This window comes from Galeopterus variegatus, unplaced genomic scaffold, assembly GCF_000696425.1.
Source record: "Galeopterus variegatus unplaced genomic scaffold, G_variegatus-3.0.2 Scaffold78, whole genome shotgun sequence".
Classification (NCBI taxonomy): Eukaryota; Metazoa; Chordata; class Mammalia; order Dermoptera; family Cynocephalidae; genus Galeopterus; species Galeopterus variegatus.
The window spans coordinates 957490-975562 of record NW_007726189.1 but is presented as its reverse complement, the minus strand read 5'-3'; the positions used below and the strand labels follow the sequence as shown (position 1 = coordinate 975562).

General features: G+C 42.2%; 1 protein-coding gene across 6 annotated transcripts in view; it reads right to left on the bottom strand.

The window, feature by feature from the left end:
- Window positions 1-268: 268 nt before the first annotated feature.
- Window positions 269-18073, bottom strand: part of STAU2 (staufen double-stranded RNA binding protein 2) — a 287804-nt gene continuing 269999 nt past the window's right edge. For all 6 annotated transcript variants that reach the window (XM_008578926.1, XM_008578952.1, XM_008578934.1 and 3 more), the window contains 2 exons: window positions 2480-2568; window positions 269-1357 (listed from right to left, as the gene is read on the bottom strand). In XM_008578926.1, the coding sequence (XP_008577148.1) occupies window positions 1264-1357; window positions 2480-2568 (183 nt within the window). In that variant the 3' untranslated portion in view covers window positions 269-1263. The remainder of the gene's footprint in view (window positions 1358-2479; window positions 2569-18073) is intronic.

The following is an 18073-nucleotide window of genomic DNA, read 5'->3' as shown; positions in this document are numbered from 1 at the left end:
TTAGACCATATAGTGTTTTCTCATTGCACAACGTTTGCAAGTCAATAAGGAGAAAGCCTAAACGACGAGATGACGTTGCCGGCTGGTCAGGAACCTGGCCAAGTCACTCAGGAGGCAGCTCTGCAGTTTCGCAGATACAGCCCTGTCCCTTCTCTAATTCCATTGCTGGGCAGGATGACTAGGTTGGGTGGTGGCCTTTCAGATGGGTTTCACCAAGTGATACTCAAAAGATGAGAGCGAGGGAATCAAAGAAAAACAATAACCACACTTCACACAGAAACCAACCAAATTTTACTGCATTTGCTCCACGCTGGATTCCAACATGCTGGTCCAGAGCGTGGCTGGCTACAAGCTCCTCCAACAAGCTTTCCTTCCCCACCATGTACGTTACATACTGGAGTCGCCTCACTGTCCCAAGTCCAGAGGCAGTTCCTAAACACACTCCTGATGCAAACAGTGAGTGGCTATAACACACAGATGGGGGTGGGCGTGATTGCCACAAGGAGTGGAACGCAGGAAAACGAGGTACAGAGGCAAGCCGCCTCCTTAGCTGCTAATGTATTACGGAGCTCAAAACTCAGAACTGCTTTGTTTTGTTTTTGTTTTAAATTCCTGGAGTATATGGAAACTACTTGCTCCTAACATTATTTCGTATTTTTTAATCAAATATCTGACCTGATTTAAAACATGTTTGTTTGCATACAACTTTGCGTAGTGCACCTTCAAGTTATTCATATTAATATAGGATGAAGATTACAAATATCTGCATAAAAAGAGAAACCGTGTGATTCTCTATGAAGACAACAACCATCACATTCCACAGCACAGTCAGTGGTTAATTTTCGAACTGTCAAGCATTATTTAAAACGAGAGAGAGAAAATAACTGAACACAAGCTCCACAACGAAACAATCATAACAGAACCAAATCCAACTTCTCTATTAATCATTTAACGTTTTTAGTTCTGTTTCTAACACTTTTCATTAATTGTTATTTTAAGCTCCAGTAGCAGGATCAGATTTCTGCTGCCTCTGGGCAAATGAGTTATGATCTGATCTCAAGTTCCAAGGGAAATGCTCAAAGTTTTATTTTTCCCCAGTTGAATAAACAGGACCATGTACATTATCTGTTGTGTTAGAATAGTGTTGTCTTCACATAAGACTCAAATAATGGTATTAGTCATTCATTTCCTTGAACACAGACACCCTCATGCGTGCTGACAGGTTTATAAGGATGCGGTGGCAGCCGTGGGCCCAGGGAGCTGCTAGATGGCCGGCTTTGATTTCTTGCAGTCCTGAGCAACGGAGCCTGGGTGTGCCTGGTTATTGTCTGCTTTCTCTCTCAGATGCTTGGCTTGTCTGAAAGATTAATACATTAACAAGAGCTGAAGGTCCAGGGTTGCACATCTTCAGACATGTTTATTAGCAGATGGCACACAGGATTCAAAGGTCACCACAAAAGTGACATTTTGAAGTGAAACAACAATATTTATGTTCAGATAGTCTACTGATGAGATCATGTGGAAATGGTTTTGATTAAATTAGCTTATAAATGGTTGCCAATCTATAGATAACTTAAAATGCCATGTCTCTTTACCAAATGTTTTCTTCTCACGCTTTCACTTCTTAAATATTAATGAATAAATGTTGCAGGTTTTTTTCTGGTTTTTTGTATGCTTGTTTAGTTGTAGGATCAGTGTACCTGGTTTTTACTTCCTGGGTTATCTTTTTTTTTTTTTAATTCTAAAAATGTTGTCTCCTGTGTGTATTCTCAGGTCTCACCTGCTATTATTACTATTTTGAAAAAGTTTGGATTCGACTATGTAAATATTATTGCTTTCTATTTTTTTTAGTATAAACTAGGTCTCTGGAGAGACCCAAAATTCAGTCTCTTAGATAAGACCTTATGTTTGAATTTCATAAAAAAGCTATGAGCTTGAGTTCTGAAATCATTATTATAGCTGCATTTTTGCCTTTGTAGCTCTAGGGAGCCGCACCTCTGTGGCAATGCGTGCCTGTGTTTCCCAGAACAGTGTGAAAGACCAAATGTAGCCGAGGGAAGGGGGCCTCCTCTCAACTCCTTTTTTCTTTTCTCTCTGTTTTGCCCACAATTTAGCAAGAATGTGAGTGAAAATTTTTACCTCCAAAAATGGTTTAGCCAGAGAATGCTCAACAGTATGAAGTGAAAAATAATCTTTTGTAAGTTTTGCAAGTCTCTACGGTCAACAAAACTCACATAAATATTCCCAACAAAGGCATTAAAATGCTGAAATAATGATCAGTTAGTTGGTTAAAACATTCTAGGAGATGACTGTGATCATATATACTGTTTTTCATTTAATTACATTTAATTGCATCACGCATAATTTTGTATGATGTAGGCATTATTGTCTTGATTCTGTTTTACCTTATTTTTATGTTTTATCTTTTGTAGAGTTACAGAATTACAAATGGAAGAATACTGACAGAGGATTTACTCACTTTTCAAGAGAGTCTTTTTCAATATTCATTGCCCCGTCGATTGGATCCAGTCCTTGTTCAGAAAATTGTTTCAAGGCACTTAAAGCTGCCTAAAAATGAAAACAAACAAGGAGAGCCATTCACTAACTCTACTGTAATGAACAGGTCATTGTAAAAGAAAGCTGAGATATACAGTAAAGACTATCATTTTCATTAGTCTAAATAAATAGGCTTTTTGGCATCATTTAGCAAAATTACATTGAAAGGTTGCATTATCATGAAGCAATGTATAAATATGACCAGAACTATGGGGGCTTTATTTGTGGGGGATTGAGGAAAGGAATCTCCATGAGTATCATGTTTTATCCCTTCTCCATAACTTTGCAAAATCATGATGCTTCATCTGCAAAAGTAGAAACACCTGGTGTAAGGTTTAACAACTTCAATGATGACTTTGCATAATTTCTCACATTACTGAAGCTATACGTTCTCTGCCTTCAAACACGAGGACATCAGATTTTTCCAACTTAAGTACTCTGTCCAAAGTTAGCATAAAGGTATTGTTCCATTTTGTAGACGGTTAGCCCCAACCAAGTCACAGAATGTGAGTTGGAAGAATGGCCAGCATATCCCAGGGCTCTGGGGAGGCAGGCCTGGCCCAGGCGAGCCTCTGGAGGTGTTGATATGCCCGAGGAGGAGCGTGGGATGCTGCAGGGTGTTGACAGGCTGGTGGAGCCTCGCTGGATAGCTGGGAGGCACCAAAAATGCGATGCTGATAAGATCTACATAACTTGTTGACACTCTTGTGCACGATCCAAATTGTTATTTCTTTGAGTAAGAATTTGGTTCTTCTTCCCCTCCCCTGCACCCCACGGCTGCTAAGCTCCATCAGAAGGCTTTGTTGAGTCTGAGATAGGTGTGAGCAGTCAGGGTTGTTTTAATCTCAGAGAATCCCGCTGGTTCACACTTGGGTCATCTGGATCTTCTCAGTTGCCTTTGAAAAAGAGCTCGCTCTTACAGTTTCCCAGACTGTTATCTGCCAAGGGCCCCTTTTGGGTAGCTAAGTGCATGATTTCTTTTAAATGTCTTTATTCATAATAAATTTGGGGGGTTTAATTTTTAAGTTAATAGAATTTACTTTTTAAGAGCAGTTTTAGGTTTACAGTAAAATTGAGCAGGTAGTACACAGAGTTCCCTTACACTCCCTTCTTCCTCTCTCCCCCGAACAGTTTCCCCTATTATTAACTTTGTGCATGGGTGTGGTACATTTGCTATAGCTGATTAGCAAACACGGACATGTTATCATTAACTAAAATCCATAGTTTATGTTAGGATTCACACCATGTATTGTACATTCTATGGGTTTTGACAAATGGGTAATGACATGTGTCCACCGTAACAGTATCAGCCAGGGTAGCTTCACTATCCTAAAAATCCTTGGTGCTCTGAATCTTCATCCCTTCCCACCCCCACCACCACCCCCTCAAGCCCCTGGCAACCACTGATCTTTTTACCGCCTCTATCATTTTCCCTTTTCCAGAATGTCATAGTTGGATTCGTACCATATGTAGCCTTTTTTTTTTTTTTTTTAAAGATGACTGGTAAGGGGATCTTAACCCTTGACTTGTTGTTGTCAGCACCACGCTCTCCCAAATAAGCCAACCATCCATCCCTATATAGGGATCCAAATCTGTGGCCTTGGTGTTATCAGCACCGCACTCTCCCAAGCAAGCCATGGGCCGGCCCTATATATGTAGCTTTTTTAGACTGGCTTTTTTCACTTAGCAACATGCATTTAAGGTTCCTGTATGTCTTTGCATTTCTTTTCATCACTGAATAACATTCCATTGTAAGGATGTACCACAGTTTATTCATTCACTTAGTGAGGGACATCTAGATTGTTTCCAATTTGGGGCGATTATGAATAAAACTGCTATAAACATCCATGTGCAGGTTTTGGTGTGATACTCATAATGTTTTTTTTCTCCCTTCTCTCTTGGTCTTTCTGGTTTTGGTTTTTGTTTTTAATCACAACTTCTATACCCAACCAAAAGAAACAATGTATTCTTTTCTTTGCCTATAGACTACTCTTTCCTTTCTGCTCTTTAAACTGGTTCCAGTGTACTCATCTGAACGCCCACGTGTGCCTACAGCCTTGCCCGAGGCACCCTGGGGCAGGGAGGTGACTGAGCTCAGGTCTTGGTTTTCACCATTTTTTCTTTGGACCTGGAGTCCTTCAGGGAGGAGGTCAGTGTCCCCATCTCACAACTCTGATCATGGGCCATGCTCTTGCTACAGGTGCTGGCAGAGGTTGTGGTGGCAGGCTGGCACTAACCTCAGTAGGGTAGGAGCAATGTGGCTGTCCCACTGGGTACCAATACCTCAGAATGTGATCTTATTTGGAAATACGATTGTTGCAGATGTAATTAGTTAAGACGAGGTCCTACTGGAGTAGGGTGGACCCTGAATCCAATATAAGGGTGTCCTTATGGAAAGGAAATTTGAACACACACACACACACACACACAATGCCACATGAAGATGAAGGCAGAGATTGGAGCAATGCAGCAAAGCCAAAGATACCAGCAAAGCCAGCAGAAAGCTAGGAGAGAGGATGGGACAGGTCTTTCACAGCACTCAGAAGGAACCCACGCTGCCAACATCTCGATCTCAGACTTAAGCCTCCAGAATCACGAGACACTGAGTTCTGCTGTTTAAGACACCCAGTTTATGGTACTTTGTTACAGGAGCCCTAGCAAACCAATACAGGTACATCATAGTTCCTCTTAAGAACAGTAGAATTGATCTCTATCAATGTCTCTCTCTTTGTGAATGTTTTCCCTTATTATCCTTTTATTATAAAAATAGTTTGTTGTTACAGAAAAATCAGAATATATAGACAAGTAAAAAGAATCTGAAAATATCCACAATCCCACCCACCACTCACAGTCTTTCCGTATCCTCTCCTATCCCCTCCCTATAGCTACATACCTGGATGGCAGCTTACCACTGCTCTGCAGCCTGCTCTTTTCATTGAATGGGAGCAGTTTTCCATGTCAACAGAAACATTTCAGTAGCAACATTTTTTGTGACTGCACAGTATTCTACTGACTTTATATGCCCTCCTATATTTAGCCAATCCCTATTCTTGGACATTTAGGCTATTTTCAATTTTTAAGCAGTTATTAACACCGCACCAAGCTTCCTACTAGTTAAATTTTTGTGTATCATCTCAATACTTTCCTTATAATAAATTCCTAGAAATTGAATTTCTGGGCCAAAGACAATGCCTATTTTTAGAGATCTTGATCTGTGCTTTTCCTCTGCCCTAAGAGAGGTTGTGTCTGCACCAGCAGGGCAGGAGGGTGTTTCGATAAGTGCTTCTGGAATCCCTTCTCACTCAGAACCACTTTATGGGTCATAAGAGCAAACCAGTGTTGTCATTTTATGGCCCCACCTTATTCTGATTTGTTCATCCTGATCATTTACCTTACTCACTAGGCGTGGCTTCAGTGAAGTTTAGCTGCTGCTTCTCCAAGAAATCACCAAATGGTGGATGACACAGGTGCAGTGGGAGGGCCTGGAGGTCCTGGAATGGGAGGCTGAGGACAAGGAGTGGGTCCCTGTCACCAAGGTGGACTGCTTGGTCAAGGACATGAAGACCAAGTCCCTTGAGGAGATCTATTTCTTCTGCCTGCCCACCAAGTAGTCTGAGATCACTGACTTATTTCCTGGGTACATCCCTCAAGGATGAGGTTTTGAAAATTATGCAGACCCGTGCTGGCCAGCAGACCAGGTTCAAGCCATTTGTTGCCACTGGGGACTGCAATGGCTATGTCGACCTAGGTGTTAAATGCTCTAAGGAGGTAGCCACCACCATCCCAGGGGCCATCATCCTGCCAAGCTCTTGTTTGTCCCCTTGTGCAGAGGCTACTGTGGGAACAAGATTGGCAACTCCCACACTGTCCCTTGCAAGGAGACAGGCTCTGTGCTAGTGGCCTCCTCCCTGCCCCCAGAGGAACTGGTATCATTTTGGCCCCTGTGCCCAAGAAGCTGCTGCTGATGGCTGGTATTGACAACTGCTACACCTCAGCCAGGGGCTGCATGGCCACCGTGGGCCACTTTGTCAAGGCACCTTTGATGCCATTTCCAAGACCTATAGCTATCTGATCCCTGACCTCTGGAAAGAGACCATGTTCACTAAGTCTCCCTATCAGGAATTCACTGACCATCTATCTTGTAAAGACCCACACCTGAGTCTCTGTGCAGAGGACCCAGGCTCCAGCTGTAGCTACAACATGGGGTTTTTATGCAAGAAAAATAAAGTTAATTAAGTAAGCCTGTTTAAAAAAAAAAAAAAAAAAAAAAAAAAAAAAAAAAAAAAAAAAAAAAAACTTGGGCTGCTTTCAAAAATTAAATTCATCCTGAATACGCCGGCCCAGTGGCACACTCGGTAGAGTGCGGTGCTTGGGAGTGCGGTGGCGCACCCGCTGAGGGTTCGGATCCCATATAGAGACCGGTCCGCTCACTGGTTGAGTGCGGTGCGGGCGCGACACCGGGGGTTGCAATCCCGTTACCAGTCATGAAAAGAAAAAAAAAAAAAGACAAAAAAAAGAAAAAATTCATCCTCAATAGACCCAGGTTTGGACGATCCTCCTAACCCCTCCCCCCAAAAATGCATTCGAAGAGGAATCTGACTCTCATCTCGATTTGTCTAGGTGACCTCTGAAGTTCTTTCAAGTCCTGAAGTGCTAAGGTGGCTGCATTAAGAACAGTCCTGTGAGTGTGTGCCTTCTCGCATGCTTGTCACATCTGCCTGAGCCTTGCTGTCCCCTCACATATGCGTGGACAGGGGGAGAGGAGTGGTGCTAGGAGCCAGGCTCACTCACTCCTAGGCTCCAAAGACCAATCCATACCAGACATTCTTCCCAGATACCCCCAACTTTGTGGGGTAGACTAACAAACTTACAGTTCTTTCTATATTCTACAATTTTAAACCACCAACCATTTTGTTCTGATCCATTAATATGTGGATTATTGGCAGGAATCCTGATTTTTGTCAATTTCCTCCCAAATGGACTATTACAGAAGGTTACTGGGTGCCAGGAAATTTAAGTTTGCAATGTGGTAATGCTGAATGAGACTCCTGAATGCTCAGGGTGTCTTAATCTTATTCTATTCCAAACAAGGCCAAAACAACAACCAAAAACAAATTTTTTAAAAATTAAAAAAAATCATTTATAGGCTAATCATAGCCCGTTTGCACTAGTTGCTTTGGGAATACTCGGTTCCTAGTGTTGCTTCAATACCAGGAACCAAATGACCTGCTTTACTGAATCTAAGACCTGCGACACCTGCTCACTTCCATCGGAGGAGAGACGCACATGACATGAAGGCCAGGTCTCAGGGAGCAGGTTTAGTGTTTTAGCTCTTGCAACATCTCCCGGATGATTTTATCAACACATCAGGCAGGTCCTCCGTGCACTGTCAAAATGACTGTCACCACTCAAAGAACATCCTACAGGCAGGAATGGTGGTGTGCTCTTTCACTAAATGCCACGAACGGATTTTCAGAATTCTTGCACGCTTACCTCCCTCCAAAGGTATGCTTACAGGCTTCCAAGTAACATTCCCTTATCTCTCTGATGAGATCATTCAACCCACATCTTATTGATAACCCTGAATAAAATAGCTTACAAGTATGAGAGGACTTCTTTCTAATTTATAAAAGGCAATGAAGTCAATTTATCTCAACCTCTGTAAACAGTAAGAGCTACCACCTGCTGAGCATCATTCCACCATAGTCAGGAGAGGGCCCTTTACCTGCATGGCCTCAGGGGTCATCACAGTCCTGCGAGGCAAGTCATACTCATGAGGAAACGGGGGCCCAGAGAATTCAGTAACTTACCTGAGGTCACACAGCTAGTGAGCAGCAGAGCAGAGATCTGAACCCAACCTACATGCTTTTTTTTTTTTTTTGGCAGTGGCCGGTATGGGTATCTGACTCTTGACCTTGGTGTTATGACCGACTGAACTAACCAGCCAGCCCTCCCACCTACATTCTAGATCACTTCACTTTATTTCCTCCAAACTTAAACCACTCACATTCAGCCTAACAAATTTCAGCACAGCTTCTTTTGATATCATTCTTTAAAAATCACTCCTATTACCTCTTCCATGCTCATTTTTTTCCTATACTCATACTTCCCACGATAATTACTTGAGGTAAGCTCATAAAGTTATCTCCACTTTCTAGAAAAGGGATTGATTATCTTGTGGGGATCACATAGCTTCCCGTTTGCAACCCTTTTGTTGACTTCAGAGGCTTCACATAGCTCTTGCAGTTTTGGCTAAAATGGAATCACTACAGTGATGATTTTGCCACTTAGAATCACCCAGGGACCACAAACAAGATGACTTGATTCCCCGTTTCCTAACATCCTAAGGGTAATGAGTCTTGCTCCTTTTACTTGCCTCTCCTGTCCATTTTCTGAAAAGACTTTTCCATCCCTTACCTTCTTGTGGTTGCTGGAAGGAGGCAGAAGGGAGCTCCAGGGTTTTGCTGGGATTGTGGGATGTTGGATACTGCAGTGAGAAGAGGTACTGGGATTGCAGAAGTGAAAGGGACAGAAAAATGGCTTGACTGTGAGGCATCGACAGTGATGAGCTCAATGTGCTTAGGCACGCAGAGATGGCAGGCTTGGTACTTGGGATACTAATAGAACACCCTTGGGCGGCCTCCTCCCCAGCTTGTCATGAGCTCCACTGAGTAATCAGGGGTCTCCTCCCCCTCTCCCCCACAATTCACCACCCCCTGTTTTCCCAGAAAGGACACTTTCAAGATTAAAGAATTTCATGGAAGGAGATGGTTTTGCTTCTCTTTCTACAGCAAAATGTTTCCAACAAGAGGATTATGCACAATGCCTGAAATAGCCACGTTACATTTAGCATGACCCAATTATATATGGAGGCCAACAAGCAAAATGAGCCTTTGCTTTTAGATCAACTATTTCAAAGAATAATGGCTAATGCAGTGGCTTTGCGAACAAATACTTAAATTTAACAGTCCACAAAAATGTTTTACTACACACCTCCAAACCTGTCCAGAAGATGGTAAAATCAAACAAAATCCTCATGTTCAAACTACTCCAACTGAATAAATTGTTAACTTGCTAGAGGCCAATGGCTTTAAAAAATTCAAAACGTGTTATAAATAGTTTACATACTTTTAAACACTTTGGAGTGTTTGGATACTTTGGAGTGAGGGAAAAATCAAATAAGCCTCATTTGAAAAGCCATACTTGAAACATGATTAAGAAGCAAGTTCTACATTTTCTGTTTACTGAGAGGGTAAACAGATAAGCTGTTCTGCCCTACTGTCTGCAGCTCACCCGCTCAGCATGGACAATATGCTGTGTGATAAATGTAAACTAATTTTGAGGAGTCGTGGGAAGGAGGCAAATCTGGGTTCCTTAATAAAGAACATCCTGAATGATGCTTAAACTCAAGTTGTGTAACTTCCCACACACTGTGGATTAGAGAATTTCAAAGATACACTAACATAAGAACTCCTGGAATCCTCTGTTAAATCTGGCCATAAACAAATAGAAGACTAAATGATTTCATTTCCAAGGTCAGAAAATGTTTCCCTAGCAAATCAAAACAAACACACTCAGCATCCATTTGTATGTTACTGTGGCCTACCAACTGGAATCTTAAACTTTAGCTTTATGACAATCAACATGTCCTGGGATTTATAAAAAAAAAAGAAAGAAAAGAAAAGAACACGCAAGGTGATCAATGTAGCTTCGTTTGAAAGGAGAAAAATTAAAAACAAATTTTGAAGAAGTAAATGACATTTCCTTTTCTTACTCCTGTCTTTTCAGCTCAACACTTGTATCCATGTGTGTGTCTGTGCATGTGTGCGTGTTTCCTTCAGAGGAAAGCATCTTTGTAGATACATAGAAATATTTTTGTCCCCAAAAGACTTTACAACTGTTTTGTGAGTAAAGCCCCACAGGTTCTAGAACAGATGTCGCTACCATTCTATGTATCACTTGTTTTGTGTGTAGTTATAGCAATGCCAGAAACATGATGCCAATAAGATGCTCTCCCTGTCTAGTTGTTGGTCTTGGTTTGTGTGTATGTGTGTGTGTGTGCATGTGTGTTTGTGTCCACAGAATGGAGGTGAGCCTTTCCAGTCATTTCTGTAACTTCTAACTTTCCTCATCAATTAGCAATTAGCAAACAGTGTTGAAACCAGTGCCTATTCTTCCTGCTTCCTTCTCTGCAGATCCCACAGTCTGTAGTAACAAGTAGCAGCGTTGGGTCATCCTCAGAGAGACAACAATCTGCACAAGCAATATGTGAATTTTAACTCAACGCTTTATGACTCGCAGTTCTTATAGAGTCTGAACGCAGTGCCCGATGGATCCTTTTATTTCCTTTTTTACCATTTCACACTTTTCCCACTGACTTCATATCCTATTCCCAGAAACAGACAGGCTGCTGACATTAAAGTCAATAGTAACCATACATGTCTGAATGTAACTTTCATTTTTTAAGTAAGTGTTCAAGGTTTGTTTTATTTCACCTTCCTTCTCCCTGAAGTGCTTGCTCACATGGAACTCTTCCTGGGAGCAGATCTAACTGCTAGAGTCACCTCAGAATGCACACAGTGGTCATATATGCAGGTAGTCAAATCAGTTTCTTTTCATGGGGAAATGATAGGCTTCGTCTGCAAACATCTTCATCTGCAGTTGAGGCTTCTCCTTACTTCTCATCCCAACAATCTATGAAACTGACTTTATACTAAATCATTTAAATGGTTGAAAAACCAGAATGTTCTTCAGTAAGCCGGAAGGTTTATTGCACCCAAAATGTGAATTTTAATGTTTCTAAGTTATCCTTTTCTTGCTTTGAAAGGTCTATAATTAAATGCCAAGTCTCTCTTTATATAAAAGAGACTTGTATTTCTAAACTTTATCACATTACGATAGGCTCTTCAGTCTATTACATTTCAGATGAATTAATGATATGACTTAAAAAAATGAAAGGACTAGGCTGAGCTTTAATTAACCCTCTCGCTGCCCTGCTTTCTAACAATCTCATTACAGCCTGTTTCTCATTCGTGCTTCCGCAATCCTATTACTTCAGTAATTTCCATAAAATTTGTACTTTATAAAGTGGAACAAAGGGATGTCTTCCTGCTAAGGTGATGTTTAGTCATTGTGAAAAAATAGGGGGTCAGAGAGAAATGCAGATTTTAGACAGTTGCATAAAACAAAGAACAGGTGTTTTGATTCTAGAATTTGAGGAATTAGTACAAACTTGAGCATTTAAACTACAGACAGCCTACACTTTCATTTCTTACAATGGGTAATCCATGTGGCTGCCAGCCTTGATAATGATACAGAGCTGAGTTTAAAGCAGGATTAACTGCACTGAGGAATGTTGTCAATGTATTTGGAACAAACCTGAGTGGCAGCATCCACACCTGTGTCTTCTTCTAACCATGCTCTTTCTGTTTTCCCAACATGATTCCTTTCAGATTCCTGTTTTGTCCTTTATTTAATAATTCTTGATTCAAGACAAAGTCTTTGCTGTGGAGTTTACCAAACCACGGTGATGGGCACATCAGTGCTGCCAAGGCAGGTGTCTGTAACGGAAGCATTGCTCCCTGTGATAGGCAGAACGATGGTCCCCCAAGGATGCCTATGTCCTAATCCCCAGAATCTGTGAATGTTACCTCACATGGCAAAAGAGATTTTGCAGATGGGATTAAGGTGTGAATGCTGAGATGGGAAGATTAGCCTGGACTATCCAGGTGGGTCCACTCTAATCACACAAGTCCTTAGAATCAGAGCACCTTTCCAGGCTTTGGTGAGACAGAAAGACGTGACTAGGGAAGAATGGTCGAAGGGATGCAGTGTTGTTGGTTTTGAAGATGGAGGCAGGGAGGCTACGAGTCAGGGAATGTGGGTGGCCTCTAGAAGCTAAAAAGGGAAGGAGATGGATTCTCCGGTAGAGCTTCCAAAAATGGAACTGCTGACACCTTGCTTTTAGCCCTTTGAGACTCTTGTCTGACTTCTGGCCTATAGAACTCAAAGATAATACATTTGTGTTGTTTTAAGCTGCTAGGCCTGTGGTAATTTATTATAGCAGCAAGAGAAAATTAATGCACTCTCCCTGTCACCTGGACATGGGGAAAGGGCTTGTTAACTCTAGTTCTACTGTAGATCAGCTGTCTGTCCTTATACCAGTTACTTTACCTCTCTGAGCCTCTTTTTTGTCATCTGTAAACTGGAGATTACAACACCTACTGCATTGGATTATTTGAGAGGTTAATGCCTAGGTCATCAGTGGTGTTTAATAAATGAGGGCTTTTATTACACCTCTTTCTTTTTCTCTCTCTTGAGTCCAACATCTTATCATAAAATCCTTTATACTCCCTTTTTAAATTTGTCTGTTTTTTTTATATTTCTCTTAATTTTCAGCCCACTGGTCTTCCTATGAGAACCCTACCATTATGCCTCCCTCTTAATCAAAAGCCCTCAATGACTCTCAGCTCTAGAATAACATCTCATATCTTCAGCCTGGCATTCAAGGCCCCTATCCACAGGCCCCATTCCACCTCACAATCTCACTTACTGCTGGTCCATTACAGCACATTTCCCAGACTGCAATCCCCAACCCAGCAGACCGATCACCAGGCTCAGGAAGGCCCGGCAGATGTCAGCATCTCAACCAGCTCTGGGCCAACAGGGCTGGAGACGTGTCACTGTTTAAGAAACCCGGCTTGTTACACCGATCTCCTGCCTGCGCAGGTTGGTCTGCCTCCTGTCTGTGGAGACACCTGAGTTTTCCTACCTCCACACCTTTTCTATTTCTCAAGGCAGATTTCCCTAATTCCCAGCCTGTCTCTCACCTCTGGATTCCTAACAGCTCTTGTCACTTGCCTCCCTGTACCGTGAGTCGTATTTGATGTGTTTACATTTTTTCTCCCAGGTAGTTGGTCAGCTCTTGGCTGGTGGAGCCTTTCCCTTTGAAATCACCACAGTTGTGTCTATAGAACATCCTCAAGGAACATTCCTAGACATTACCCATCCACTTCCACCTGAAGTTCCCCCAGACAGCCAAGTGCTCACTCACAGACACATTTCTTCTTTCTGCTTTCTCTCTGTTCTCAGAGTCAGCATCTTGCCCTTGTTTTCCTTCCCCACGGCAGGGAGTCCTCCAAAGTTTCTCTTCTCTTATACAGCCCTCTGCACCCACCCATGGGCTCTGTGGCCAAAATGCCACGGGATGAACGATCCCAGGAAAGCAGGACTGGGTTGATCTATCCGTCTGAGAGAAGGTTCTCCTGCCCCATAATTTACCTCCAAGGAGTGCAGATAATAGTTACTGCCTTTTCCAGATGTCAATCATTTGAGCTTTGGCTTCTTCCATCTCTGAGGTCTGTAATGAGTGCTTTGCCCTCTTCAGGCCAGTCTGTGGTCTACAAAGGAGGTGCGGGAAACCCTATCTGGGAGGACCCCACACTGGGCTTTGGCCAAGACCTTGAAGGTAGCACATCCTGAAACAGAGGTGCCAGAGGGGACCCCTTCCACCCGAGAAGAGCCTGGCTCTACAGGGCAATCATGGCTGAATTTGGTCTCAGCACCACTCCCTCCCCGCTGCTTGGAATGTCCATTTGGGATTTCCTGGTCCTTTGATACTCTACTCCAAAAAGAACATGAAGTGTTCCTGCTGAACACGGGCACAGACTGCTCTCTCTATTAAGGAATTCCATTTTAGTTTGAGTATATGACTGATAAAATCTTACATTGCGGTTATTTCATAATTTTTGCTGCACTTAGTGTATTTCTGCATCACACATGGGGGGCGTAGGGACAGTTGGGGAGATGGTCAAACAAGATAACTTTTAAAGTTCTGTTTAATTCTGAATTTTTGGCTGTACTGAAACAGAATCCCATCATGAAAAACAGTAAAGGCAGGTGACTTGCTGATTCTCTCAGTGGTGAGGTATGCAGTAGGCCTGATGCTTTTCTTGGGACACTGGGTGGCCAGCCTAGTGGTCAGATTACAGCAAAGAATGGACCTTGTCTATCAAAGCTGGGAATCCAGATAGGTTGGGACCAGATACTCACTGGGCTAACCAGACTCTATAATTGAATATATGTTAATCAGCAACTTAAATTTTGTTCCTAATGTTGAAAGGCTAGATTTTGCTTGGCTTCTGGGATCTCCTGCCCTCTCACTTTTTATCCTCTTACTTTGCCTCTTCTCAGTTTCCTGTGCTGCTGGCTTTTTCCTTCTTCCTGACTTTTAATGTCCATGCTTGGACCTCTTATCTTCTCTATAAATATTCTCTCCTTAGATGATTTTATTGAGGCTGATGGCTTATAAATCCCTTATAAATACTGATGGCTCCAAATTCCTATCTTTAGCCTACCTTCTGCCCTACAGTTCACATATCTGACTGCCTAGAGGATTTCTCCACTTAGATGTCTAATAAACATTCCAAACCTGCCCAAAACTGAATTCTTGATTAACAACCCAAAACCACTCCTCCCCAGGAAACGGTGCCCCCCATTCAAGCAGTTGCTCAGGCAAAACACCTAGGAATCAGCCTTACTTGCTTCCTTTCTCTCTCACCTCCTACATCTGACCCATTAGCAAGTTCTGTTGGTTCTTCTTTGAAATGCATCTAGAACCTGCTCCTCACCACCTGCTCCGCTAGGTTCCAGCCCAAGCGACTTCCACACTCCTCTCCCACTGTCCATCCTGCCCACCCAAAGCCTATCTTCTGCAGATGTCCAGAGTGATATTTTTGAAATGCAAATGAGAACAAGTCATTCTCCTGCTCAAATCCCTCCAGAGGCTTCTCCTTCTTCTTAGAATAAAATCCCAATTCCTGACTATGGCCCCAAAGTCCTACAGGATCCTGCCCAACCTACAACCTCCTATCATGCCTCCCCAAGCCCACAGAGCCCCAGTATGCCAGACTCTTGGCTCTTCTTAGAACTCCCTGAGTTCACTCCTGTCTCGAAGCCTTTCATACGTTTCTCCTCAGACCCAGGACACTCCTCTCCCAGTTCTTCACGTGGCTTGCTCCCTCGCTGCCCATGTACAAGAATGTCTAGCCACCCCAAAGTCACCTCTTACTACAGTTTTATTAATTCTCAGAAGTTCCCTATGTGAAGTAGGGAGCAGATTATTTACCCCATTTACTGAAATCCAGAAATAACAATACATTTGATGTTTAAAGGCTGATTATTCAGCTGGAGTAAGTAGTTGCTAAATTGTTGGTCTTTCAAATGAAGTAAGTTAATAAGTATCATGATAGGTCTCCAATGCGGGTGTTCTCATGTGTTGTAAATTTATTTTATGTCAATTATATTCTATTATTGCAACTATGGAAGAAACTTTATTGACATTAATTTTACTTAAGTGTTTTTTGTAGAAAGTCTTTGTTTTCTTAAACTAACACAAATGCAAAGTCACTACAAAATTCAAGAAGTAAACTGTATCTTCTTTTTCTAATTACAACTGTAGGGCCGGCCCGGTGGCGCACTGCGCTAGTGCGCCGCTTGGGAAGTGCGGTTGCGCTCCCGCCGAGGGTTCGGATCCCACATACAGACCGGTTCCCGCTCACTGGCTGAGCGAGGCGCGGGGGCAACGCCGAGGGTTGCGATCCGTTGCCGGACACGGAAAAAGAAAAAAAAAAAAAAAAACAACTGTAAGAAAAGCACATCACTAATGATACCACATTTCATTTGGTCATTTTTAGAAATTCATTTAAAGGTAATTTTTAAAGTCTATAGTTAAATAACCATCTCAAAGGAAAAGCTAGTATCCTGATTTCCTCAAAGCATTTTCAAGACAATATAATCAAACAAAGAAATTTACTTTATATTTGAATGATATGGTTACAAATGGTCCCTTTCACCTACCTCCCTCTCCAATGAGAAGAAATTTAATATACTGTTGGGGCTATGGGTTAGGTCTGCCAAATACTTATGTAAAAAATTCTCTTAAGTTGTTTCTAGAAGCTGCTAGCACTCTAAGAGGGTCGACACATTCTAATATATCCAAACACAGTTTTTTTTCCAATTGCTTGGCTGCAAATGAAGCTGTAAGGCTATAAGTATAAGAATGTATGTGATGATCAGGGATGGAATCCTAATCCGACTTAAGCTGCATGTGTGACAACTGGCAGCTCCCAACGTGTATTGAGAGACAGACTTTTTTTTTTTGCTTGAGGGTACATTTCCTTTCAAAAGCAGAATATTTTTCTTCTTTTGCTTTCTACAGATAACATGTTAAACTCCACTCTTGATGGGTTAATCTTTTAGGGAGGCAAAATAGATAGAAGAGGGAAACTGTGATAGATTTATTAATTCAGGGAAAAATGTAACACCAGGCATTCCAATATGTAATTTCAAATCAAAACCTTAACTTGGGCAAGGGACAGTATATCAACCAACAGCATTCTTTAGAAATGCCTGACATTCAATTGGATAGAATTATATATTGAAACAGATTGTAGGCATATTGCAAATGTTTTTCTTCTAGCATCTGGTAGTCTCAAAGCCCAGGAGAAAGAGGTGACCATGCCAGAATTAAAGAGCTGCCTCTGTAGATAAATATGCAGAAAGGATAGGAATTAAGTTATCAAAAGTCTAGAAGAATTTGCTGAAAGTGGAGGGCAGGGTCTAAAAGCAATAAGCTATTTGGAATTTGACAGCATGTACTTTGGTGTTTTGTATAGTTAGTATTGTTAGTCAAATAGGGGTAAAATGATATTTCAGAGGAAAAAAATTAATCACTGAGTGCAAGCATAAAAGCAACAAGGCAGTACCCTGATTTGAAAAAGTAAGTAGTACTCAGTATCCGAGATGCAATATGGGGTGAGCCCCAAGGGAAATCAGGCACCTTCTCTGTGAAGGCTTTTCTGTGCCCTGCATACTAGTCAAGGTGAGATCACTGCTAAACAAACACCCCAGAATTTCAATGTCCATGGAAAGCTCCACTGGGTGTTCCTGAGCAGTGGGCCCTGGTTAATCAGGGCCCCAGACCCTTTCCATCTTGTGACTCTGCCCTCCTCTAGGCTAGCATTGTGGTCCTCTCCATTCAGCCAAATGGAAGAGAAAATAAAACGGGAGCTAATGAGTAGGAGAAAATCATGAAGGAGGACTGAAAGCCTTCATATTCCATCAGCTGGAACCTGGTGAAGTGACCACACCTAACTGCATGGGAGGTTGGGGAAGGTAGTCTAGCTGTGAGCTGAGGAGACTCCCAAGAAATTAGTGTGAGTAATTAGTCTCCACTACAAGTGGTGCCATGACATCATACTCACTTGCTGAGGAATCTACATGTCTGTCCCGCTGCACTAAATTGTAAGTCCTCAGAACAGGCCAGAGTTGGGTCTAATTTGTCTTGGTCTCTGTAGCACCAACACTGTCATGGAGCTGATGCACCATTCATTCAGTGGATGTGCCTGCCTGGCTCACAAAGGCTAGCCTGGTGACCTGGGGATGCTAAGACTGGTATTCTGTGCTCTAATATTGCAAAGAAATACCTGGATGTCTCTCCCCTCCTGAAGATGGCCTC